General features: G+C 40.1%; 1 protein-coding gene across 1 annotated transcript in view; it reads right to left on the bottom strand.

The window, feature by feature from the left end:
* Positions 1-13,799, bottom strand: part of HSD17B4 (hydroxysteroid 17-beta dehydrogenase 4) — a 66,991-nt gene extending 53,192 nt beyond the window's left edge. The window contains exons 1-8 of the mRNA XM_050913374.1: positions 13,742-13,799; positions 10,065-10,118; positions 5,875-5,982; positions 5,285-5,344; positions 4,201-4,222; positions 4,039-4,085; positions 3,182-3,266; positions 1,274-1,461 (exon numbers count right to left, since the gene is read on the bottom strand). Of these exons, the coding sequence (XP_050769331.1) occupies positions 1,274-1,461; positions 3,182-3,266; positions 4,039-4,085; positions 4,201-4,222; positions 5,285-5,344; positions 5,875-5,982; positions 10,065-10,118; positions 13,742-13,799 (622 nt within the window). The remainder of the gene's footprint in view (positions 1-1,273; positions 1,462-3,181; positions 3,267-4,038; positions 4,086-4,200; positions 4,223-5,284; positions 5,345-5,874; positions 5,983-10,064; positions 10,119-13,741) is intronic.
* Between the last annotated feature and the right edge of the window lie 11,728 nt (positions 13,800-25,527).

Genomic DNA, 25,527 nt, shown 5'->3' with positions numbered 1-25,527 from the left:
TGAATAGGAAAGTACTGACTAAGATATAAGGGTAATTTGATAAGACATATGAAAATGTGTTTAAAGTTCTGGTGTCCAAACCTTTTAAGAGTATGTGAAAAACTGGACAGGGAGGGAGGGAGCAAGGCAAGAAATAAATGATCAGTGCTGTAACTATCTTACAGGGAGACCAAAGGATCTCACTCGTCTTAAAATGACTAAGAAAGAAAATTAGGAGGTGGTTTTACCACTCAGGTAAATAACTTCAGGAAATTCCAGCTACTGAACTCCACTTCATGCTTCAGAAACTCATGGCTGCAAGCTTAATGTATTTGACTCTTCTGTAAGTGCAATAAATCCTACAGGTTGGAACCTACAACCTATAGAGGTGCTAGATTTCCTGATCACATTATTTAGACCTAAATCAGGATACTTTACACAGAACTTAATTAGTCAAACAAAATCACGCATTCAATCCATGCATAACTGTATAAAATACATTACTCTTCAGTATCTTGTATATCAGTCTGAAAAATGTAATGATTCCCCTGGCTTTGAAATCTGCCTATCACTAGGGAAAAGCAGGGCAGGAGGGAAATGAAATAGGCTGGTTCCAGAATACTTTCTGAGAGTAATTTCCTTTTACAGACTTTTTTTGCCAAATCCTTTTTGTTTCTTCTGGTCATTTGCCAAAGTAATTAGTCACTCTGTTTATCCTAAATTTACACTTTATACACAGCTGTCTCCTACAACATTCTTTATACTGACTTCCCAACGCAGTGCTCTGTTAAAACCTGTTCAAGCATTCCAAGATTAGTAATTGTGCAATAAAGAAAAACATAATATATTAGGCAATTCAGTTCATTATCTCCTGCTGATCATAGAACAAAGAAGTACACACATGATATTTTGTGCAAAAAAAAAGGTATTTTGCAATCAGACAACATTATAACAAGTGCAGACACTTTATGCATATACCTGATTCCACATCTGATGAAACAAACAAGCCTTTCCAATACTGTAGGAGGATCTTGGAAGAGACTGTAATTAAAGAGCCTTGCCACATGAAATTGCTTTTGTGAATTACAAAAGTTGCTTCTTATCTTGTGGCAGAAAATAAGAATTCTTTACAATGGACGAAGTAAGTTGATAGTTCAGAGACAAAAAGACTGTAGGAATAATGAATTAGCAGTGTATGAAGTGTAATGGACTTGCATTTTCTAAGAGATAAGAAAGTTAGCTGTGCTTCAATTCACTGAAAAATATCAGTACATGTAGACCTTAAATGATTCACCTTGTGGCATGACAGTCTGAGTCAGTCTGGATCCAGCAGTAGGAGCAATTGTGTTGCAGTGGATGTTATACTTCCGGCCTTCAATTGCAATTGTGTTTGAAAGACCCAAAAGGCCAAGTTTTGCAGCACTGTAGTTTGCCTGACCAAAGTTTCCATATATTCCAGCAGCTGAGGAAGTCATAATTATTCTTCAGGAAGAGGAGACAAAAAAAAAGAAAAAAAGTTCAATAATTTCTTCAAGTTGTTTAATTCTACACAACAGTATTTTCCAGCTTTGGCATTATATTCTTCATATTCCACAAAACAGAAGTGTGCAAATAAGAAAACATTATTTGTTGTTTTTGCTAACAAACAGATGCCTTTTTTATGTTTGACTGATAGCAAACATGTGACAAACCCTGAAGTGTTGTCATAGTAGCAGAAAACTAACAAAGTCACGAGCCTTTTTGAGTTATACTGCAAAACTAGAACAGACATTCTGTGACAACAGGGTATAATATAGAGAAAAATACTTTCTTTTCATGTTCTAACTGCACTTCAGGTGGCATTATTCTTATAACTAACAAATGGCTTCAGTGGTCCAAAGAAAATTGTTTTATTGAAAATGACTTCACCTTAATATCTACTTGGTAATACGTGAAGACATATTCTTACAGAACTCACATTCAAGGAATCCTAATGTGCGTTAAACACATGAAGGAAGAAGATAGCAAAGTCTTGCCCTTTGCTTCCCCTAACATTATTGCCGTGGAGATGACTAAACTGCTCACAAGAAAGCTCTAAAACCACTGCAGTTCATAGCTGGTTTGAGGCAAGAAAACATTATGCTGCATGTCTTCTCATAAATTGGAATCCAAAAGAAAAGGGTCTACACCTTCACTTTTAAAAGAAGCCTTATCAGAATCTGTTCCAATCTACTGTAAACACGCTGCATAGCTGGGATCAAAATCTATTTTGTTTTTATTATTATTTGCCTCACTGACAACAATCCAATGTTTTTAATCTAAATAAAGAGATATGTTACAAGTACTGGCTCAATATGATCAAGATGAAAAAAGCTACAAAATCTATACAAAGCAGGCACTTTGCAGATGGCACACATCTATGCATAAACTGCAGAAGCACTCACTACCATTGTTATCTGAGCAAATACAGAAAAGGAGCCAAGGGAAGCATTCTCCTAAATGGATGCAACTCCTAGACTTTAGCTGTATGTTCTGTCTGATGATCTCTTCCCTTATCCTTACAGTTCAGTTCCCTGGATGAGAACGAATGTCAGTTTGGTCACAGAATGACAAAGAAGCTCATACAGCTTTCAACATGTTGGTAGGGTTGTTAAGATTAATATAATCATGTCGGTGTTTTGATAAGAAAAAACAACAGAAGTGAAAAAACTTCTTTTAGGTCTGAATTCACTGCACTCTTTCAGTTAACAGTAACACATACCAAAATAGACTAAGAACACTCCCACAACTTCTAAGACATTTGTCCAAAGGGGAAAAAAAAAAACCTCCAAACCCAACCCCAAACAAAAAAACCAAGACCCACAAGCAGAACTGCACTGTCATTGGAATAAGAAGGAGCAGAAGAATCCCTTGGACTTACAGTAACATACAAGTAGCAAACATTTCTAACCAGTCCTCATGAAAAGAAATGGTATTTCTATAACCCTACAGCTCCTGTCTGGGATATTTGCATCTACATGGAAAAAGCCTTTAAACATTTTGCTGCGGAGGTGGAGAGGGGGACAGAACTGAAAGGATAAGGGCTTACACTTTTGGACTGATTTTGTTTCATCCCAGTGACAGTGAAAGAAAAGGACACAAAAGTCCTCCTTCACTGTCAGGGTGTGCGTCAGTCTGTTATACCCTACTGAAAAAGCAAAAAAAAAAAAAGACAAATTTTTACCTGCCAAATTTCTGATTTTTCATATGATTCCATGCAGCTCGGGTGACCAGGAACGATCCCCTCAAATGAATTCTATGAATTATATCTAGGAACAAATTAATGTCAGTTTAATAATTCCAGGACTTTGTCTCCCAACTTGAAATACACCATTTACTTCTTCTTCATGACAAAAACTGCACTCTCTTCACACTCTCAAACTGTTACTAAAAAAGTGGGAGGCTTTTTTTTTTTCTTTTTTATAAATCATTTTGAAGTGCTTGCCTGAACATACACTGATCACCTCTTCTGCCTCTCGGACAGGGCTTTCCTGTATAGAATTCACAAGCATTCAAAACTCCTACACTTAAGGACAGTCAAACAAGGACTACAGAAGCTAGACCATCTTTGCCAAAGTCTGCTCAACTGGCTTATCACCACCTACCATCTCACTGAAGGTTCTCCCTGTACTTCTGTCCCTTGGCACATCAGCTTTCTTTCCTCTGTTGTTAGTTCTGGGTCTTTTAAGCCTGTTTAGTATTCAGCCAGTCAGTGCTGGCGCTAGGAATGTGTTCTGCTCACAAAAACTATTGTGTGTGTTTGTTTCACATGGCTCTTTTTTGTATTCCACTCAGCAACTAGGAGTGGCAGCTAAAGCCTTTATTCCCCTTTGGAACTACATACACCTACCATGCATTGCAGCACAGATCTGATTTGCAAGCTGAACACAAGCAGCTTAGCACTAAGCTTTCAGGGCAAAAGTTAATTCTCTGATCTGGCATAGACAGCCTTCCTTGCCTTCTCTTCTTCCTTGTACCAAAGGGAGGGATGTACCTTTCATCTTTCACATAGAAAGTACATTTTAAAGTTTATCAACTCACCCCAATCTTCATCACTTATCCGAACAAATGAACGGTCTCTTAGGATCCTAAAATGCAACATTAGGAGAACAAAACAAAACAAAACAAAACAGAGATGAACAGGTGTTTACACAAAAGCGACAGCCCACAATCAAACAGTAAAAAACCTTCAGGTTTACTCACCCAGCATTGTTTATAACGATATCTGGGGGGGGGGGGGGGGGGGAGGGGGAAAGAAAAGAAAATAAACTAAGTGAACGCACTGATAAAATACAAGCTTGTTTCCATTTTTCTCCTACTTCTAAAAATATATATAGACAAGAACACTGCACACATACATCATATTACTATTCTATAGCTCCTTGTCCCAAATAGTGGAACTCTACCACTGGACAATAATTAAGACAAGACAAAATACTTCAGTACAGGCACGTCTCGGCCTGCCAACGGAAGAGAGCCTGACAGGGAGGTATAGCTGAGAAGTGCTGGCTACCTAGGAGCACAATACCTGCAGGACGCAGCCATCCTGCACAGTTTTGCAGCTTGCTTTGAATTCCAGAGTGCTCTCAATTATGCAGTTTGTGTCACCATCTTCGTTGCAGTAAGCCCAAATGATAAGTGGAAGAACCACAGAGTCACAGAGCCACTAAAGCAATGTGGATCATAACAATTTTTTGTCAAGTATTTAATTTGGTTTCCGTTGGCTTTGGTCATGTGTACTTCTAGCTATTTAACCCTGAGTTAAAAATCACATAAACTTCACAATTACAGTGGCAATCATATAGTAAAGAGGAACATTACTTGTTAGATAAAATACCTCACGCTTTTTTTTTTTTTTATTATTTGTGTTAAAGCATTTTGATCTTCACATAGGCAAAAGATCTTCCAAAACATGACAGAGCATCTCTGACTCTTCAGCAACATTATTTATCCTAATTTTATGCAGCTAGTTATAATACTTGATGAACTCTGTGCTTTGAGACAGAAACTGTTAACCATTACTGAAGTACCAAAATTCTGAAGGGCAGGAAAACAAGAATCATATATTAGGCTTTAAACTTCTGCTAAAAAGTACCAAAAAGACAGAAAAGTTGCCCATTCAGGTTTAAAGTGGAAAGCCCCTGATTTAGGTTTCACTGACTAAGGGCATCAAGGGTTGGTGAGTTCTACTGTTGTCACACTGTACTTCATACACCTGTTGTGAATTGCACTGTTTATAATGCTCTGCACTTGCAAACAAGTTAAAACAAGAATTAAACAACTGTACCTATCCTCCCAAAAGCCTCAAGTGCTGTCTTCACAAGCTTTTCACCATCTTCCACTGAATCTATAAGAAAAAAGTAGAATTTTTAAGGAAAATGAACTGGATACACTGCACTTCCAGGATATTAACAACTAATTCCATGGAGCTAAGAAAAATAAATTGTGAACAACCCCCAATATAAAATAAATTCTAATTCAGACACTATTTGCATGTGGCCTAAAGCAAATCCCACACAGTAAGTCTAAATGGCACAATGTTTGCCACTGCAAGAAAAACAAGAAGCAAAACACATAAGAATCATCCATTCCTATTTTGCCTCTGACAACTGCAGATGGACAGTTTCTTAGTATTTCAATGTTAAGAAAGCATATGAAAGAAAAGGGCATTACTAGGTGAGTATTAATTACAAAAGCAATTTATGCACTTGCTTTTAGCGTCTCTGTCTCCCTACGCCACATTACATTATACCTATTTAATTTATATGGTATCGGCAAGCTGGCAGCAGTCCTTTACTAAGCAGTGTCAACTTCTCATTCAACAGGTCCACTATTCCTATAGATAAAGCATTACACTAGTCTGTAAAAATAACATACCATAATTGGGTACTGCTTTCCCTCCTTTTGCTCTGATTTCGTTGACAACTTTGTCAGCAGCTGAGGAGCTCTTGCCATATCCCTTGAAATCACCTCCAAGATCATTCACTGTGCATCACAAAGAAATGAATTTTTCATTGTTAACACTCAGACTTCATGGTCTCTCCTTATCTCAAGTTATAAGCAGTATTAATAAAACCTGTCGCATCTGGACCCTACTGAGAATCTCAGATGATTAGAGAAGAACAATAGGTCACTTTTTTTTTTTTTTTTTTAAAAGTAGTATAACATACAGTATCATTTTTTTAAAATAACATGAGAAACAGCATTATTTTTTTTCTCTCCACCATGCATTCATGCTTGCCCTGCCCAGGCTACTTCTCTAATTGTGTTATTGCAGTTCAGAGATTAAGATCAAGATTACATATCAATCATAAGTGATTAATTCTGGTCTCTTGTCAAACTGCTATAGCTACTGCATGAACCGTAAACGAGACTGAGAAGACTTTGTTCCTGTTTAATAGAGTAGCTAAAATGTTACCAGTAAACTTCACTATATAACAGATCAAGCGGTCTGAACAAAGGGAGAAAGGCCTGCTCTGGAGCTTCAGATCCTGCTCCTGTGGGATAAGAGGGCCACCTGACACAGAGAGCTGCTTTGTTTCCAGGCTCCTCTCTGTACTGGGGCATGCATCATTAATGGTAGCTGCACTGTATCATCACCACAGTTTGCTGCATTGCTGTATTTGCATGTCCCACAGTTTCATGGAATTCATCAGGGGAACAAAACCACCCCAAACAAATCCATACACACATTATATTTGGGCAAAGAATTTCAAAAAATGGTAAGAAGTATGTTTAAATGGGTGCAAAATGAAATTTTAAGAGAACTAGAATTGACTGTGGATTTACATGCAACATTGGTATTTTACTAAACAGTCTTTTGCTATGGTCTTTTGCTCCAGCTTTGTGCCTTCTAACTTTTTAAAGTCTTCAAGAAGCCAGCCATAGTGAAATCCACAAAATATGCAAGACCTTCTTGCTGGTCTTGATGATAAACTGCAACTGTAAAGGAAATAAACCCATATCATGCCCTTTTTTTTTTTAAACTCTACGTGTAAAGAGGACTATAGCTTGCAGGACACATGACAAAATAGTTCTCTATTACTTAGTTACGAAGAAAGTCCTATCTGGAATCCTGTATTCAACTTTGTGTGCAGCACCTAACGAGTAATGTAGAAACACTGCAGAAAATCCATGAGTAAATCAAAATGCCCAGAAGAAGTGAGCCATGTAAAGAACATGCAAAAAAAAAACCCAAAACAACAACAAACCAAACCCAAACCAAGAACCGCCTAGCCTGAAGCAGGAAAAATTAAGACAGAATATGATGATATGCTCAAGTACATTAACAGACTGATGCAAAAAAGAAAGGAGACAAAATCTCCAAGCTCAATAGATCAATATCTAACAGTTGGAACATGCAGCTAGCACAATTCAGGTAAGGCATTAGGGAAAATTTCCAAGTGTAGTGAAGCATTAGAACAGGCAACATGGGCAGACTGCTCAGTGGGCAACATCAAATGTCTTTTAACACGACATTAAAGAAAAGTGAGTCATGAACAGCACTAGGTTTTCTAATCTGTCCTGGGAAAGAAGAGTGGATAATTTTGTGGTAAACATTTTTACAAAAACATTGTTAGTCTTTTTAAGACATTACTACTCTCTACCAAAGACATGCTTATATAAGTTTACCCTTCACTTCAATAGTAATTTGCTGACAAAAGCTTAATTAAATATTTGGGAAAATTTCCAGAGGCAGCAAAGCACCTTAAGCTGAGTGCAGGCACTAACAGAGTTGAAGCAAAAATGAGTATGCAAGAAAGAACAGAGCTATTCTAGGCTTTGAAAATTATAAAATAACTCTGCAAGTGCAACAGACTAATTAAAAAAACTCCCACACCAAAACAATGGATAAATAACATTATTTTAAGCTCAAGCTTCACATTATATAATTTCCAGTTGAAAACATCCAGTAGAAAAGAGACAGAGACTGTAGGAGTTGTGACAGAGCACGGCTATAGTCTGAACCATACAGAAGAATTCCTCTAAGGCTATGAGTGTGTTATTAGCAAGTAGTGCAGAGCAGCAGGAGGAAATCTGTAGAGTGAAACAGTTGGTGCTGAGGACCTGACATCTACAGTACATGTTTTTTAAAAAATAAACCAGCTCATTTCTTGCTGTAGTCTGGTGCCACAAACCAAACACACATTTGGAACAATTTAGGTGCACTGCTAAATTGCATCTTCCAGTTTGGTTTTCAAAGGAACTCCACTCATGAACTTCAATACCATCCCACAATGCAAACAAAAATACAAATAGATAAAAATCAGGAGAGATGCTTCAAAGCATGACTCTAATCTAAACTAAAACAACAACACAGAAGAACCCTCAGGTAGACTGAAAAGGAAGAAACAGTACGGTCTGGACATAATACAGGTTGCAAGACAAAACCAAAGCATTCCCTTCCTCCTGCTTTCAAATTTTTCTGATGAGAAGCATGAAAGACACGAAGCATGACAAAAAAGGTGATAGCAGGCAGCTTTTGGGCGATAAGAAAAGGGAGACTGCCACTTGGGTCGCACTGGTCAGTCTAACCATGCCGACAGCAATGCATTCAACAGAAAGTTGTACACAGAGATAGAAGTGGGACTGGACAGAAAAAGCTCCCATGTTGCAACACACTGGTATTCCTCCAAGTAGATTATTTGATCACTGTTCTTACAATGTACCTTCATTTCCATAATTTAAAAAAGGGAACTTGTTTTAAAGAGACAAGACATGAGTCTCATATCTGCTTTAGCTAAAAAAATTCAAATCTTTACACAAGTAACTTCTCAACTCTTTGAAGTCAGAATCATAAGAGAAAAAGAGTAAGAAAAATAAATACAAGCATGTAGAGGTAATTGCAATTACCCCTTACTACTATAAGAAGAGGTGAAGTAAGATGCAGTTTCCAAAGGGAAACAAGAAATTTCCCTTACGGACAGTCAATTCTTAACTTACTGATTTAGCTATTGTGCAATAAGGCCATGAGATAAAGGACTATTAGCTGTGGTCAAGCAATACAATACATTTTCTTTCAGATCATTCTGAAAAGTCAGAACACCACTAGCCTCACAGAGTCAATACAATTAAACATTTGGGCTGCTTTAGTGACCTAATTTTTGTTAAATAAGAACTTGAGATAAAGTATTCATGGTGCTAGTAAATAAGGGAAGTATCAAAAGTGGCAACTACCAGAAAAAAAAACCCTAGATTTTTTGAAGTTATTCACACACAGACTTCTTATATTTAATGAATAAAGTAAAACCAAACAATTTTTATGAAATTTTGTAAACCAAGATTGGGATTTTTATTAGAAAGCTATTAAAAAAATCAGTGAACAAGTTCTTATCCATAATCTGTTTAAACACTTAACCTTGAACTCATCAACAATACCTGTACAAATTCATTCATAGGTAGTCAAATGGCAATGCCAACTGCCAGAGAGTGCCCAAGAATGTAACTTAACCTTCAGAATTAGCTTGTGATACAGCATTTGGCACAAATAAATATTCCCTGAAGAAGGTTCAACCAAATGGCTGTGAAACTATCAGAAATCCTTTACTGAGAGCTATTTGGCATTGTCATTGAGACCAGATGGCTCTTCTGTGCAATGTGTTGCAGAAAGAAATAATGCAGTGCACTTTCAGCACATTCTGTGTTTCCTGGGGGCTACGGATACTGCGTTACATTCACGTAACATCTTTCCTGGAAGAAGGTACTGGAAGATAACATATTCAAATTTTCAAACAGTCATATTAAAAGTTTTTGAACCATATGCACCTAAGAAAACACCCTCTCTGGCCACAACTCACGGTAAAGATTGATATGCATGGATGAAAGTCAAGCTCGGGAAATGATCTGATTCAAATTGGCTTTCCAGCAAAGATAAGCCCTTGGACAAAGTTGGGCAACTAGCTTCATAAGAAAACAAAGCTTAGAAGCAAAATTTAAATACCAAAAGAGAAGACAAAAACCTATTAAATAACAAAGGTTACTGTCTAAAAGGGCATGGACTGTTGAACCTGAGCTATGTGAAAAGGCAAAGGTTATTGTCTGATCAAGTTAGTTGACATAAAACTTACCAACTACTGAAGCTCCTCTTTCGGCAAAAGCCAGAGCATATGCTCTGCCCAAACCTAGTTCAAAAAAATAAAAGCAAAAAAAAGAGTCAGTTTGTCTCCTGAATCACAATTCAAAGAAAAAGCTACACAAAAATGAATTACATGAAAAATACACCAAATCAACACAAACATCTTGAAGGTTCAAACTGAAACACTATTCCCCCCAGAAGATAAAAGTTTCATGTAAGTTCAAAACATAAAAGTAAATAAACAGATAAATTGTAGACAAAACGTCCAATCAAGAGAAAAAAAACAAAAAAATCCCCATGCTTACTCTTTGTTATTGCACTCAACAGAACCATCAGGGAAAGCTGTCTGCTGCTGAGTTTGTGCTTGTGATAGAAAAATACATTAGTAAGGCAGAAAGTTTAATGTCTTGATGTAGGCTTGAAGAAGGAGGGGATGTTTCAAGTTAATTAATTACATTCTAAGTGAATAAGATACTTCTCTGGTCAAAGTTAGTCTTTAAGATTTGAAGAAGAAACGGAACAAAATTTAACTGTGACTGAAGATGTACTGACAAAACCCCTCCAGTTATGTGGATACAAAGGAATCACTTAATACCACAGTTAACGAGATGCATCCATAGTTTACCTATCATAACAGAAGACTGTCATTTTTGCCTCACATATAAAAGCAAGAGTCTTGCACCTTTACTCTGGCTTAGACTCTAGGTGTGTTATACATTAGTTATTTGTTACGACAAATGATTTAGAGAGATACTATTCACTGTACCAGTCAAAAGTTATTGAAATCAACGATAACAATCCTTTTTTTCGTTCCAAAAGAAACTGAGATTTGAATGATCAAAAGATGATCAGTCAGAAAAAAGTTTCTCAGAGTTTAACAGTATCTCTTTGCCCCTCATCAAAACATTCAAAGCTAGCTCTCAAAAGAAAAAATGGGGAAAAAAAATCAGAACTGTTTAGAATGTTTTGAAACACACTAATCTCATACCAACAAATTGGAATTTTCCTTCAGACTCCTATGAGCCTCTGCAATGGAGAGTATCACATGTGAGGTGCTGTCGTGGTTTAACCCCAGCCAGCACCTAAGCACCAGGCAGCTGCTTCCCCCTCCCCCCTCCCAGTGGGGTGGGGAGGAGGGGGAAAAAAAAAGGTAAAACTCGTGGGTTGAGATAAGAACAGTTTAATAACTAAAGTAAAATAAAACATACTACTAACTAGGAATAACAATAATATAATAATTGTAATGAAAAGGAATATAACAAAAAAAAGAGAAATAAAACCCTAGAAAAGACAAGTGATGCACAATGCAATTGCTCCCCGCCCTTGACCGACGCCCGAGCAGTGATCCACCCCTCCTGGCCAACTCCCCCCCCCCGGTTTATGTACTGGGCATGACGTTCCATGGTATGGAATATCCCTTTGGCTAGTTCAGGTCAGCTGCCCCAGCTCTGCTCCCTCCCAGCTTCTTGCACACCTGCTTGCTGGCAGAGCATGGGAAACCGAAAAATCCTGAACTTAGGCTAAGCGCTACTTAGCAACAACTAAAACATCAGCGTGTTATCAACATTATTCTCACACTAGATCCAAAATCCAGCACTGTACTAGCTACTAAGAAGAAAATTAACTCTATCCCAGCCAAAACCAGGACAGGTGCATACACATCCACTGCGTGATGTAACCCAAGTGCACAAAAACTTTTTTTTGTTTTGCAAAGCCACACAACTGACAAGTGCACAAAACCCAGACCAACTTGTATGTGCTGGTATTCTCAATTGGCAAGCAAGGACTAGAATGCTTAAGAATCAAAACTAATCTTAAAAAAAAAAATTAGCTTGAATTGTATAAACAATGACAATGCTGCATGACAGGCAGGAGCAATACTTCAGAAGGGATTTGCCCAAAGTGAAAAGAAACTACTGTATTTTTAGATGCCTGTGTATGTGAAAACAGGTCTCACTTTAAAACAAATTAGTGATCCAGATGTTTTAGATAAATTCCCCACTCTGATCTGTTCACTGGCATGCAATTCAAAAATTATTGTTGACAAATAATGCTATTAGCAGTACAGTCTAACCACAGTGCTGTAAACTAAATAAAAGCAAAACAAAAACTAATCTGAAGTTAACAGGACTTCCCTTTATCTTGGCTTAAATTTAATCAATCACTTATCAAAAAGCTATTGTGAAATAAAACATCCAAGGACAGTTTTCTCTGTTAACAAACCATTTTCAAGCAGCTTAATACTAGAAGTACAAGGGTCACTGTACTCACACTTATGACAAGCAATTTTTCCTCCATGCAGTGCTTTTTAGAAGCTTTGTTATTGCCAAGTGTCTTTTTTTCTCTATTACCTAAGGTCTTAACTTGTTCTTCAGTTAAGACTTGTTATTTAGAGAGAAGGACATAAATATAGGTCTGGTAAAAGCTGAAAAGCACCATACAAAGATCTCGCCTCAATTATTCTCAGGTTTGTCACCTTCAGGTGACATGAGTGGACTGTTCAGTGCTTTCCACAAAATCTCATATTCTTGGTCCTTCTCCGCAAGACGTCATATAATCTAGGCCCCCAAAATGACTTCTCTGGCTATGTGCAGCTCCACAAAAAAAGAGCAAAACTTCACTGTGGGAAGGCAGAACAAGCTTCTTTAGCAGCTCATCACAACCATAAACTGCCTCTCATCCACACTCACAGCTCACATCGTCGCTGAAGTACCACAGTAGGCAGAGGTCAAAGCACGCATTCAGAGGAAAAAAAAAAACAAAACACAAAAGAAAAAAAGAAACCAACAACCAACCCTACACCACAACAACAAATACAAAAACATTTCCTGGCAAAACCAAGCATTCCACTGCAGAACCACCTCCCCTGGAGAAGCCAGGCCCACAGCCCACCAACAGCGCAGGCCAGCCCTGCTACTGAAAGAAATCTCTCCCCACCCCTTCACCTCTCTGCTGCCCTCTCCCCTGCGCCTTCAGACCGCCTCCCAGGAGGAGGTCAGGGAAGGCCGGCACATGTCAAACCCCTGCTGCAACAACACTGAGCCAGACCACGCAGGATACAAGCGTCAATCACTAGGTCCAAGGCAAAACTGGAAGGCATTAGGATACCAAAACAATACGTGGAGCAGGACATCCATTACTGACTGGTAGTGCTACTCCTCCCTGTGTACGTAAAAAACAGAAAGGACGCATGTGGAGGCAGTACTAACGTGCTAATTTTCAGCAGTACTGGGGCTCAGATCAAACTGCAGTAGCGCCAAAGCACTCCAAGAAACACGACGGTAACCCCTGTACAGCCTTGGCACTGCCACGCCGGCCCTGACGGGCGAGGGCCGGCACCTGACAGGGCCACCGCGGAGCCCGGCCTCCCCCGCAGCCCCGCGGCGGCCGCCCGGCGCGCCGCGCCTCCCTCCCGCCGCCGCCACACCGCTCTCTTCTGCGGGAAAAAAAAAACAAAACAAAACGTTTTTAACGAGCGAAGCCCTCCCAGACGTCCCCGGCTGCCAGTGGAGGGCACGGGGGCACCTGCCAGGGCCGCGGGCAGCGGCTGCTGCGGGGCGTCCGCCTCGCCCGACCTCCCGCGGGAAGCCCCGCCGCGGACCCAGCCGCCTCCTGCGGGGGACGAAACTCCCGCCACAGCGCACCCTGGGAGGGGACGGCGCTGCTCACCTCCTCCGGCGCCGGTCACCAGCACCACCCGCCCGTCAAACCTCAGCCCCGCCGCCATGGCGCTCCGCTGCCCTCCGCCCGACTGCGCTTCCTGACGGCCCGGCCCCCGCTGGCAGGGCAGGGCAGGGCGGCGGGGGCGGAGCGAGGGCCGACAGCGCGCATGCGCCGCCGCCGCCCTCTGGGAAACGTAGTCTGGACTGCGACGTTGGCCCCAGCGGCGCCGAGCTGAGGGGAGGAAGAGCGCGGCCCTGCGGCAGGGGAGGCGGTTGTTTTCGGGCTCCAGCCCCGCCTGCTCACTATAGTTCCATACCTTTACAGGCAAAGCGAGCTGCTCGTGAAATAGAGGGATTTTAACAGGCGAGCTTGTCTGTCCTGCTCCACGGCAGGCACATCTTCACAGGTGTCTAAAGAGGCCGCAGCTGGGTAGGGTGGATTTCAAGATCAGGCTGCCTGAGTGTAGACATCACGCCTCCATTTAAAGTTAGTCTTTATTTACTTGTTTTATATTGATCTTATGGTTTATGTTGTGTTATTTTTGCTTTATTTACTATTTCCCAATCCAAATCACTGCTTTCAGCTGTTGCTTCCCTGGTTGTGAGAGTTCTTCAGATTGAACAATTAATGTGAAATATACCATCTTTTTTTCCCCACAGATTTGACCCTCTGTGTGTAGAAGGCTGCACTGGGTGTCTGTGCCCAGGCGCTGGCAGGGGAGCTGCAGGGGCCTCTGAGGAGAGGCCCAGGCTGCCCTGTGCCAAGCACAGCTGGTTGCAGCCAGCTCCAGCGAACTCGCTGCAGGGCACAGCTGAGCCCAGCAGCCGAGGTGGTGGTGCCTCTGTGAGAACATATTTAAGAAAGTGTAAAAAACACTGTGTGGTAGTTGTGGGAGAGAAGAGTGAGAATATGTGAGAGAAACAACTCTGCAGATGCCAAGGTCAGTGAAGAAGGAGGGGGAAGAGGTGCTCCAGGCACAGGAGCAGAGATTTCCCTGCAGCCCATGGTGAAGACCATGGTGAGGCAGGCTGTCCCCCTGCAGCCCATGGAGGACCATGGTTGGAGCAGGTTTTCTGGCAGGAGCTTTGATCCCATGGGGGACCTGCGCTGGAGCAGTCTGTTCCTGAAGGACTGCACCCTGTGGAAGGGACCCACGCTGGAGCAGTTCTTGAAGAACTGCGGCCCATGGGAGTGACCCCATGCTGAAGCAGGGGAATGGCGTGAGGAGGAAGGAGTAGCAGAGATGATTGTATTTTGTGGAACCAGCCAATGGGTTAAGTAGGAATGAATATGCCTATTCATTATATCATTGCAGGTATGGTGTAGTGTGACACGGTGTCATTCAGAATGTAATTGTACTGGAGTTTCATAGGGCCACTGCTCCGGATCTCAGCAGTAGATCTGGTTAGGATTTTCCAGTATTACCCACGCAGCTCAGGTGATGACAAATTTTATCTGCACTACAGACAGGGATCTTGTAGAGCTATTCCTTCTTGCTTGCTTACTCTCCTGGCTGACTGAGAGCACCATAAGCCTGAGCCTCTGGGAGCTGTAAACTCCCTGCTTCTTTGCATTGTCTGTCTTAAATCTAGGAGGTGCTCAGGGAACAGAGGATGGTGTAAGGAGTGCCCAGCATTCGGAGCAGCTGACTAGCTTATTTTGTTGAGGAAATCATCTACATACTCCTTCTGCACAGATGAAATTTAATTTATGATTAATCTTTCTTGTACAGTTTGTAAAGTTTGGATTATTTCTGGAGCTAGTAGAAAGAAAAATTGGTTTTGCTGCAGATTATCTCCTTGGCTGTTAGTGCTTTACTGTCTACACTAAAGAGAGGTGATAGTTACCCGAGTGATAGCTATTTGGAGACTTCCAAACTAGAAGAAATTAGTATTGACCTCAAGTAGTCTGTAACATTCACTCCTTTATAAGTATTAGGAATAGAGATGTATTGCCTGTCATTTTATTACATGCAGTTCAGTTTCAACAGAGAAATTGCATTGAATACTGTAATTGCAATTTACAGTTTGGGCACTAGAGGGAGCATTGTGCTACAGTGAAACTGACTTGACTCTACGTTTACAGATGCCACACCACAAGTAATGAAATTCTTATACGACGAACCTAAAAAAGGCTTACACACAGATCGAGTCAAAGGGACACTGCTTTTAATACACACTGGTTTTACTTAGCCAATAGATTCACTGGCGTGGTGGCATTCTTCTGGCTGTATAGGCACGTTATGTGTATGCACTGGAAACTGCAAAAAATTGTTCTGGAGGCAAGTAAGGGAACACAGGACAGATAAATAGTCTACAGAAAATCACGAGTTTTAAGTATGGGAAATATTGTTGAATGTGCACAGAAACAACCCGTTGCAGAGGTGGATGTCAGTTATTCTGGCACTGTATTAATCAGCACAAAATACCCTCACAACTAACTACAGTTCCAGAGTTTGCCTGTTTCATTTGACTGCAGCTCAACACAAGAGCAAATTTCCCAACAGTGAGAGGCCCGGTGCAGTTGGCTGTGTATTGCAGAGAGAACATCGCTGAGCGTGATTCGTCTGTACCACGCTCGACAGTAGGAGGAAGCCGTCCCGGGAGGGCAGAGCTGTGAGTCAGTTTGTGATTGCTCTTCCTGAGGAAGTAACAGATTGAGCTCATAACCGTCTGTGAGCTTTGGTTCAGCCTCCACACTCAATATTTTGTTTACTGTTGCTACACTGTGGGACTGGGCTCCCACCTGGGAGAAGAGAGGGAAGTCTCCAGGACAAGAGCGGTGCTGGCTGCTGCCAGAGCCGCCGGGCTGGCCCCGCAGCACGACCGTGACACACGGTGTGCCTTTAAAGGTACAGTGCACAGAAGAGAGCCTTGCACCGATGCAGTGTCTAGCCAGTGTGCTATCTGCTGAGCGTTACATATGCTTATTCGCTCCCACGCGTTTATTAAGGGTGGTAGGGGCTTGTTTCTGTCCTGTCCTGTAAGTTTAGGATGTAATGTGTTAGGGTAGGGGAATGTGTGCAAACTAACAGCACAAATGCCCAGCTTAGCCAACTGTGCATACTCTCCTGGAAACACCTAGTTGAGACTGGACAGGAACTAATGTGGTCATCCTTAAACCACCAAATTTATTTGCGTAATGCCTTATATAATCGTATCTATCTAAAGCAGCATAGTTCTGTGTGCATGGCTATAAAGGAGTCCTAGGAGAACTTGGTTAATTTTCGGTGCTGGTTCTGGCCTCTTACATGATCTTGAACAGGCCGTTCCAGCTCTAGCCTTTCAGGTTCCATAGTCTCCCGTGTCCTGTTTTTTTTAGATGATGGGCTATTCAAGGAAAGGACTCTACTCTTGAATTTGCCTGGAAGCTAGTGGTTACATGCCCCAAGAAAGATCAGACCCTGAGGTACTTCTATAGCACAATTTGTTCTTTAGGTAGGTAACAAATGGGACTTGTTAACAAGTCAGGATCTTTTATAGCTTCCTCATTTTGGTGCATAGACTGGGATTAGAATCAGCAGAGAGCTCACACTTCAAAACAATACATAATAATGGAGTTTCCTCAACAGATTTTTTTTCTGGAAAACACAACAGAAAGTGCACTGGAGTGAACGTACGTCACTTTTATATTTTATGTTTTTAAAGTGAAACCTGTCTGTATTAAAAAGATCCAAAATACAAAGAACCACTCAGGATGGAAAGGGGTTTGATGGGTTCCCTTAACAGTTGAAGTGATTTGTTCCAGAAGTCATACAGCTATTAGAAAATACTAGCATCAGTCTCAAACAAGGTACAAGGGCAAAACACTACCACTGTTAACCAAAGCGGGGTGACGTTAGGTGGAAACTTCCATGGAGTAGGTGTCAAACCACAAAATCAATAGCAGGTGTCAAACTGAATTTTGAATGAGTGAGCCGTAGTGGGAGATTAATAGCAGGATATCCAGATTCCGAACTCAGCCAGACAGGGTTTAAAGTGGTTGAAACGGATAACAAAATAAGTGAGTGAAAAAGAAAGACCGAATCTACTTTATTTTGTCTCTTAGTGAGCAGTGTGAACTAACATATATTTATCATTAACTCTTTTACTGACATAGCAGGCTTTTCACACTAGGAAAAATTTGCCAAAGACTCCAAGCAGTACCCTGTAATACTATGATTATGTTTCTTTCTGTTACGCTTCAATGCCTAGAGCAGGTAAGTTCTTGTATAAACAGTGAATTTTTATGTTGTGCACTAAACCAAATTTGGTGTATGTTCTAAAGTCATTCTTTCCACTGACAGGTTAGATAATTGGGGTTTTTTTTGGCTTTGTCTCTTTTATAAACTTGGGTTTGCAAGTGTTGTGGATACTGTAGGAGTCTTAATCCCATTGAAAATGTTTTCTACCATCTGCTGCTGTAGATGGTGAGCACCTCTGAACCTTTTATTCAGGGGGAATAAAAGAATTGACTGACTTGCTTTTACTCTGTATTTTTTAGTATTGCTAAAAGATCTGTTTGGATCATAAGGCTCATTTTCAAGTACTTTATTTGCTTTCTAAATGGTTTTGCTCATGAGGTTTGTAGAGGCATATTCACTGGGAACAAAGATTTCTCTACAAACATGAGTGAAGGGGGCAACCAGATGTTTCTTGCCGTGACCAACGACTAGATATTGAATCCATGTTAAAAACTGTGGCACCCTTCACTGAGCACTACAAAAGCATGGCCTACGACAGATGGTACCTCCCCACAGCCTTAGTGCTGTAGAAGTCCCCGGGGTTTTGAAGATAGATGTTTTCTGCTGTGACCAAAGAGGCCTTGCTTGCAGCCAGGTCATCGTCCCCATTTCCTCTCTCTCTCTCTGCAGCCGTTCTCTGGCTGCCAGTAGAGAGAGGTCATTGAGAGGTCTCAGCCCAGAGCTGGTCACAAATGTTCATCTTGTACAAACCAACTGTATGGCCCAGCTCACCCTACTAATTACTCTTTTAGTAAAAGTGGTTAGAGAAAACTACTTATTTTGATTAAGTATACAATTTTATGTGATGGAAACCCCCGCTGAGGAATTCTTCATAGCATATAGTGTTTCTATTGATTCCTTTCATCTGCAGGAACAGCAAACAGTATTATATACATCCTAACTTTGCATTCTCTTCTTTTATTTTTCTGTAAGCCTACAGCAGTTAGTAAGTGGGGTTTTTCTTGCCACTGAATCCATTGTTTGTCACCCTTGGAACTTGAAAAGCAGCTTTCCTGATGTGATGTTGAGGAGCAGCCTACTGTGTAGTTAACAGTGGATATATTCTTATGAACCAACTGCAAACGTAAATGCAAACATTTTTATAGCTCTCGTCAACGACCCACATCACAGGAGGTCTCATGTCCCTGTTTTGGCAAGAAACGTTAATTTTGGCATTTGTTACACATACCACTCAATTAAGTGGAAAATCCATGCTGGGGACACAAGCAGAGTGCTATGGAAGCTCTCCATTTGATTCCATCAGAGACTTAGGGTTTAAGGGAGACTGAAGCTCTGGGTCAGTCAGGGCTTGGTGGACTGCTGAGCTGGTATGTAGTAACACATTAGTAGAAAAAACTCAAGCAGAAACTAGTTGCTTGTGCACATCTACAGCTTTGAAAATGCTTCCTGTGGAGAGATGTTAGGGAGGTGCCAGCAAAAGGTTATGGTGTTGCTCCTGTAATACAACCACTTCATTGCATCCTAAATGATTCTTCATGAAAAATCCATTAACTTGGTCTCCTTCAAGGCAAAAAAAAAAGGAGAATAAAAACCACACAGAGTAAAATAAGAGGTAAAAAGACTAGCAAATAACCATATGTCACATTCTGTGGAAATCAGATGCATATTGGCACTACTACCAAGTTACGGGTAAATAGATTCTACAGATGAGCTGAATCTTTAATGAATAGATGGAGGACTTGGAATTCCTCCTGAGAAAACTGATTCAGTGCAGTTGCTTCCTGAGTTAACAGCCATATTGAGCTTTAGAACAGCCAAAAATTCCAAGAGGTTCTGCTTGTAGAATAAATCCAGGCAGCTCCTTTAATGAACAGAAAACATGCACAAAAGATAAGCTACTTCTAAACTGTGCCTCCTAAAATGGCCTCTTCTCTCAAGCTGCCACCAAGAGGATTCTAGAATTTTTAATCCCAATGTTACAGAAGCTTTCTCTGTGCACAACAGCACACATATATTCATTCCCCCCAGATAAACAGCAGACTTCCAGCTGTCTCTCAGAAATACCCATTCCACAAGCTTCCATCCCAACCACCCCAAAAATGCAAATGAAAGCCAAACACCACAGGGTTAGATTGACTATATTCTGTGGTGAGAATTCCTCCCCAACCTGCAGTAAAGAGCAATTTTAGTGAAGAGTACATGAAGTATGGAATAGCCCACTAACTGAGAAGCAAGATGAATAGATGGAGAACAGCCAGTCAGCCAAGTAACAACATAAACACCTCTTCCTGTAGGAGCTTGTACTCCTTTTCAGCACTTGCTTTGCTAGTCAGGAATGAGGTGGGAAGTCTGAATTCCTCAGCCAAGGTTCTCCCAGCTCCAAACAGTAGCAAAGACTAGTTTTCATCGATACTGTTTTGTAAAGGGCCTCCTCCTCTGTTTCCGTATTTTGTAGCATGAGCTTCTCGGTTCTAGCTTTGGGGTAGACTGTAGATTGCAGTGTCATAGGATACTGGAACTGTAAGCTTAAACATATTGTCTTACTTAGCCAAAGTCAAATGCCTATGCTTACGGTAGGCAGTAGACCTTATCACAGTGAAGATGGCAAAGCAAACTTAATGAGATCTTTGTCTGATCACAGCCCTTTCTCCCAGAAAAGTGCTGAGCTTTCCTTTCCACTTTTCCCTAATAGTTTCTCGTATGATGGCACAGCAAATGTACCTTTGGGAGTGTCCATACCGTTGAAATCAAGTTAGGCAGCCTCTAAGTGAGATATATAGCTTTTCAGTTGGGCAGAGAGACTCACTTTAGTTCCAAGGATGAGATCATTTTTCTTTTGCTGAATTATCAAGATCCTTGAGATACAGAACCAGCTTTCTTGAAAGTAACAGCTGATCTCCTGTCATGTCCTGGGACCAATGCAGTTATTCCCTCCCTGGCTCAAAGCACTGCGTCAGCCTGTTTTATTTCTGCAATCTCTTAGCAGGCCTAACAGATGATACGCAGTTGTCAGTCTTGACTCTCCACAAAATAAAACCAAACCCCAAACAAACAAAGCAAAAAACCACTGTATCTCAAGTCCAGTCAGTGAACCAAACTGAAAGCATCAGCTAAGTGCTTCTGGAATGGGGAAAGGCTGTCCTTTCATGTCACAGGAACCCTTAATTAACAGTAGTCTATCAACAGCCAGGGGACTTTCTTCTCAGGACCCAAGCCAAGCCTAGCTACTGAAATAGATTCCTCAAATGAAAGGAGACTAAATTCTGCTCAAGAAAGCCAAATAATGTTTCAACACTGTTCCATAATGGAGTAGAACTGGTGCATTGCCATTCCCATGCAAGAAAAGAAGGGTTGGTGGTATACGGGCCCTACTTGGGCTGATTTATTCCATCTAGACCATCATACTCTCTGTATTAAAAAAACCTCGCACAACTTAAATGTAATAATATTTTTCATCCACTGTTAGCTGTGGCTTGGCCAGAACAATCAACGATAAATGAATTCTGAAAAACGTAATTCAAAATGTCCCACAAATGTGTTGCAAATGAAGAGCTTTACGTTGCCATGTTTAAAGACCAGTGGGGCTGATACTCTGAAAAGGGGCCATCAGGAACTGGAGAACAAGTGGGTGAAAAGCCAACAATTTTCTCTTGGAACAACCTGCATTTATCAAAACCGTCAGAATTATATCCACCAAAACACCTACTGACTGAAGAAAAAAAACAAGGTATATCTGGGAAGAAAGATACGATGCACAAGGCTGACTTCTATTTTGTTTCAGCTTATATTTATGTGCATAATAAAAGCACATTTAAACCCCAAATATTTAATACAAACTGAAATGAGAATTTGTCATGAAGCCAATGGAAAGTATGATTTTAAAATCCAGTGTTAAGACTTTTAGAGTAGACAGTGGAAGGTCTTACATGTGATGGTAAAAGTAATTTATATCTAAATCACAGTAACTGCAGGAAGCTCCACCTTTGTCCTCCACCTACCACACCAAGACTTTCCCACAGGGGAGAACAACAAATAGCAAACAGGTTTTGGTTGCTTGGGAAAGCTGGGCAAGTAACGTACATCCTTAATTCCATTATTCTTAATCATTACAGTCTGCTGCTTTGCTTGATACTGTGTAATTATGGGACATCCTAAAGCTATGAGCTGCCTCTTTTCAATTTGCTCCTTAATAGAAAGAAATGCCATAAGGGATGTTTCTCCAGAAACTATTGTGATAGCAAGTAGAAATTTACAGATTGTTAGAAGATATACGTTAGTTCCTGTATTTCCCAAGCTCACAAGAAAAAGTGGGTATTGATTCAGGAATGTCCTGCCCGTAAATATCACCTTTAAAATTGGAAACCAGAACTCTAAATATTAAAACTGAATACTAAGAAAAGAGAGGTCACTTTAGCAATTTGTGGTTTAAACATTAAGAAATCTTGATTTGTGATATAGACCAAGCACTACCATAACAGAGAGAGCTCTTAGACATAGCCTGTAAGGAGATACTACTCCTTTATTTTCATAGAGGGAAAATAAATCACATGGTAGCCTAAAATATTTAATACTATAGATACGAATGCCGAAGTTGCAATATAATTTCAGCTGCAGTACGCAAACTTCAGCACGAATAGATTAGTAATTTAGTATGGACTAGTTTTTTAGAACTTCTTTCTCTGTAAGAACAAATGCAAGGGTTTTTTTTTTTAACAAATTGGAAATAACACTTACATTACTTAGTCTAAACTTTCTGAGTAGTAGCCACAGTGTGGTTTTGGGTAGCAATTTTTTTTTAAGATAGATAGGAAACTTTCCTCTCCCAAAAGAAGTTTCATTTATGTGCAAAACATAAAAATAAGATATTACAGAACTGTTCTGGACAACTATAATCTCCTTTGACAGTTGTTTTATCCAGAGCACAGATGTTTGCCACTTATCCATGAATGTTGGCTGACCTGCCCAAATCTCAATGAAAAACAGTTGTAACAAGAAGGTTTCTCTGCAAATGGTTATGCAAACGGGAATCTTCATTTCATGTTCATGCTAAAGTATACCCTCTGTAATGCATTCAAAAGCACCTTTTTTTTTTTTAAAGGCTCAGAAGTACATGTACTGAAATCACAGCTAAATGCTTACTATACTGATGAGGTTATAGATTATATCCAAAACAGTATTAACAACTAAATCAAGATGTAGATTATTCTTTCAGATTTCAAACTACATTGAAAAAAAAAACCCACGAAACTGGTATTTAGCTCTGTTTTTTTTTCATTAAGTGAAGTGGGTTAACATATTCTATCTACTGCTCTCCTCAGACGCATACACAGTGTAATATAATATTGGGGCAAAAATGGTAAGGAAGGAATAGACCTGTCTGAAGAGTAGTTCTGCTGCTCAGAAGGGCAGAAAAAGCATGTAAGGTGAAAGGAAAGCTATGGTAGCAGGTCACCAGACGTTGAACACTCATCATAGAGAGATCACGTAAGCCCATACAATGTGCAACTTATACGTCCTCCTCATAACAGTGTCATCTTTGACAATGATGGACTTATGAGTAGTGTGGCTTCCTCTCTGCTAGACCATGAAAACGAGCATGTTCTGGTCCCTTGAAGAGTTACACGCAGAATTCCAGTTTACCTTTAAATAGTCACATTATAGCTGTTACAGCTACAACAAGGGGCTGGAAAGCAACTGAAGGCAACTGCCGTCAAAATCAGTTTGCTACTTCCTTGGGACAATGCAATCTTTTTAGGGAGAGATGTGAGAAAGCAACTGGCCATCTCCTCACTCCTTTATTTTACAGGAATTTGCTTTATGGGTGGGGTTGAATCTTTTTTTAGAAGTGACATGATTTGGTATTTTCCTAAAGAAAAAAAACCCCAACACTAGTTGCTGAAAGCTTCCAGACTCCTGATAATCTCTGTACCTTCTAAATGGAGATAAATCTCAAGAGAGCTTAATGACAAGAATAAGGCTTGTAACTTACCCAATTGTGTCTTTTTGTTTGTCTATGCATACACACAAATGCACACAAACATAATTAAGGGATGGCCAAAAGTTCTAGTGAATCCCTTTTAAGGTGGCACACACAAAATGGCCCTGATAGCCTCCCTATATCTTGTTTTCTTTGTATGGCTGAGATCACAGTTGTTTGATATGTCTTGCAAAAGGTATCCAAGGTCTGACTTCCCACTTTTTCAACACCTCTAGAAGGCTATAACATTAAACTTCCACAACTTCACCAACATACATTTTGATGGCACTAGGCACTACCTATTAACTAAACATTGAAAGGACATTACAAATATGAAACACCTAAGGTACTGAGATTGAAAAGCCTATTGTAAATTGAATCCATGATAATTTGATTTTAATATATTAATACTTTTTACCCTATTAAACCACAGTGTTGCATCAGTTTTACAGCACAGAATAATGGTGTTATCCTACCCATAATTAAATAGTACTACTGTAACCTTTTTTAAATTGTTGACTATGTCAAGTTTCTGCTAGAGGGTTGATGCCTTAATATGACAACAAGTGTATTACAAGGAAAAATCCTATCAATTTATTTCTGAACTTTGATAATTAAAGCCACTATTTATGTATGCTGCAGGAAAAATAAATTAACTGCAAAAGTATACAGCATGAGTGCTATGTCATGTTATTTATAAAGGTAGGTCTTTGAAAATCCAGTACAATTGTTTTCTTTCATCAGTACAGAAGTAATTTCTTTGTAATTGAAAGTGAATGCCAGACAACAACTATTGTTACAGCATCTCAGAAGAATGTAACTAGATTGTGAGCTAAATATAACTTCTCCTAGTTGTGAAGTTTTTATGCTTATAATCAAATCTCCATCAGCAATTTTCGCTTTTTCTAAAAAGTAAATGGCCAGATAACACAACTGGGTAAGACGTTACAGCGTTAGTGAAAATATACATAGTTTGACTACAATATGGCTCATACACATGTAAGTAGGTGTTCGTTAACAATGTACGAAGACCACTTAAGCAATTTTAGTCCCAGAGAAAATTCAGATTTGAACAGTCAAAATATTCTAGGTCATGGCTGAAGAAAATCTTTCGTGGTTTACAGAGCACATGCATATATTACACCTGGTTCTAAAGAAGGTGCTGTCCCGTCCTTTCAGTAACTGTTACCATTCATTATAAACTATGCTATTTTGGAGAATCAGAACATGATTTAGAAATAGGATTTGTAAAGAAAACTGTTTCAATTTCTAGGAGTCAAGTTCCTTTTTATTCTCACCTCAGAGAGAAGAATTGGGAAAGAAACAGCTTTCTCTTTCTAGGTGGGAAAAGAAAAGAAATAGGTGGAGCAAATACATCAGAAACTATACTCTTTACAATTTGTGGGATTTTCCTCATGATGTTGCATTCCTATACATGACTTCTGATGGACAAAAGTACAATGTATTTAACGTTCAAGTAAAACATGGGAAGGGATCTTAAATTATATTCCTTCAGATGTCAGCCTAATTATCTGTTTCTTGGCAAATTCTGGTGTACTATCCTTATTACCTCAGTTCCCAGTTGTTCCAGTGTAGCAGTACATTAATCTTCTCTGCTGGACACTAGTGGCT

The sequence above is a fragment of the Gymnogyps californianus genome, chromosome Z, assembly GCF_018139145.2.
Source record: "Gymnogyps californianus isolate 813 chromosome Z, ASM1813914v2, whole genome shotgun sequence".
In the NCBI taxonomy this organism is placed as follows: domain Eukaryota; kingdom Metazoa; phylum Chordata; class Aves; order Accipitriformes; family Cathartidae; genus Gymnogyps; species Gymnogyps californianus.
Note: the sequence above shows the minus strand (reverse complement) of the source record. Positions and strands in the feature narration are given on the sequence as shown.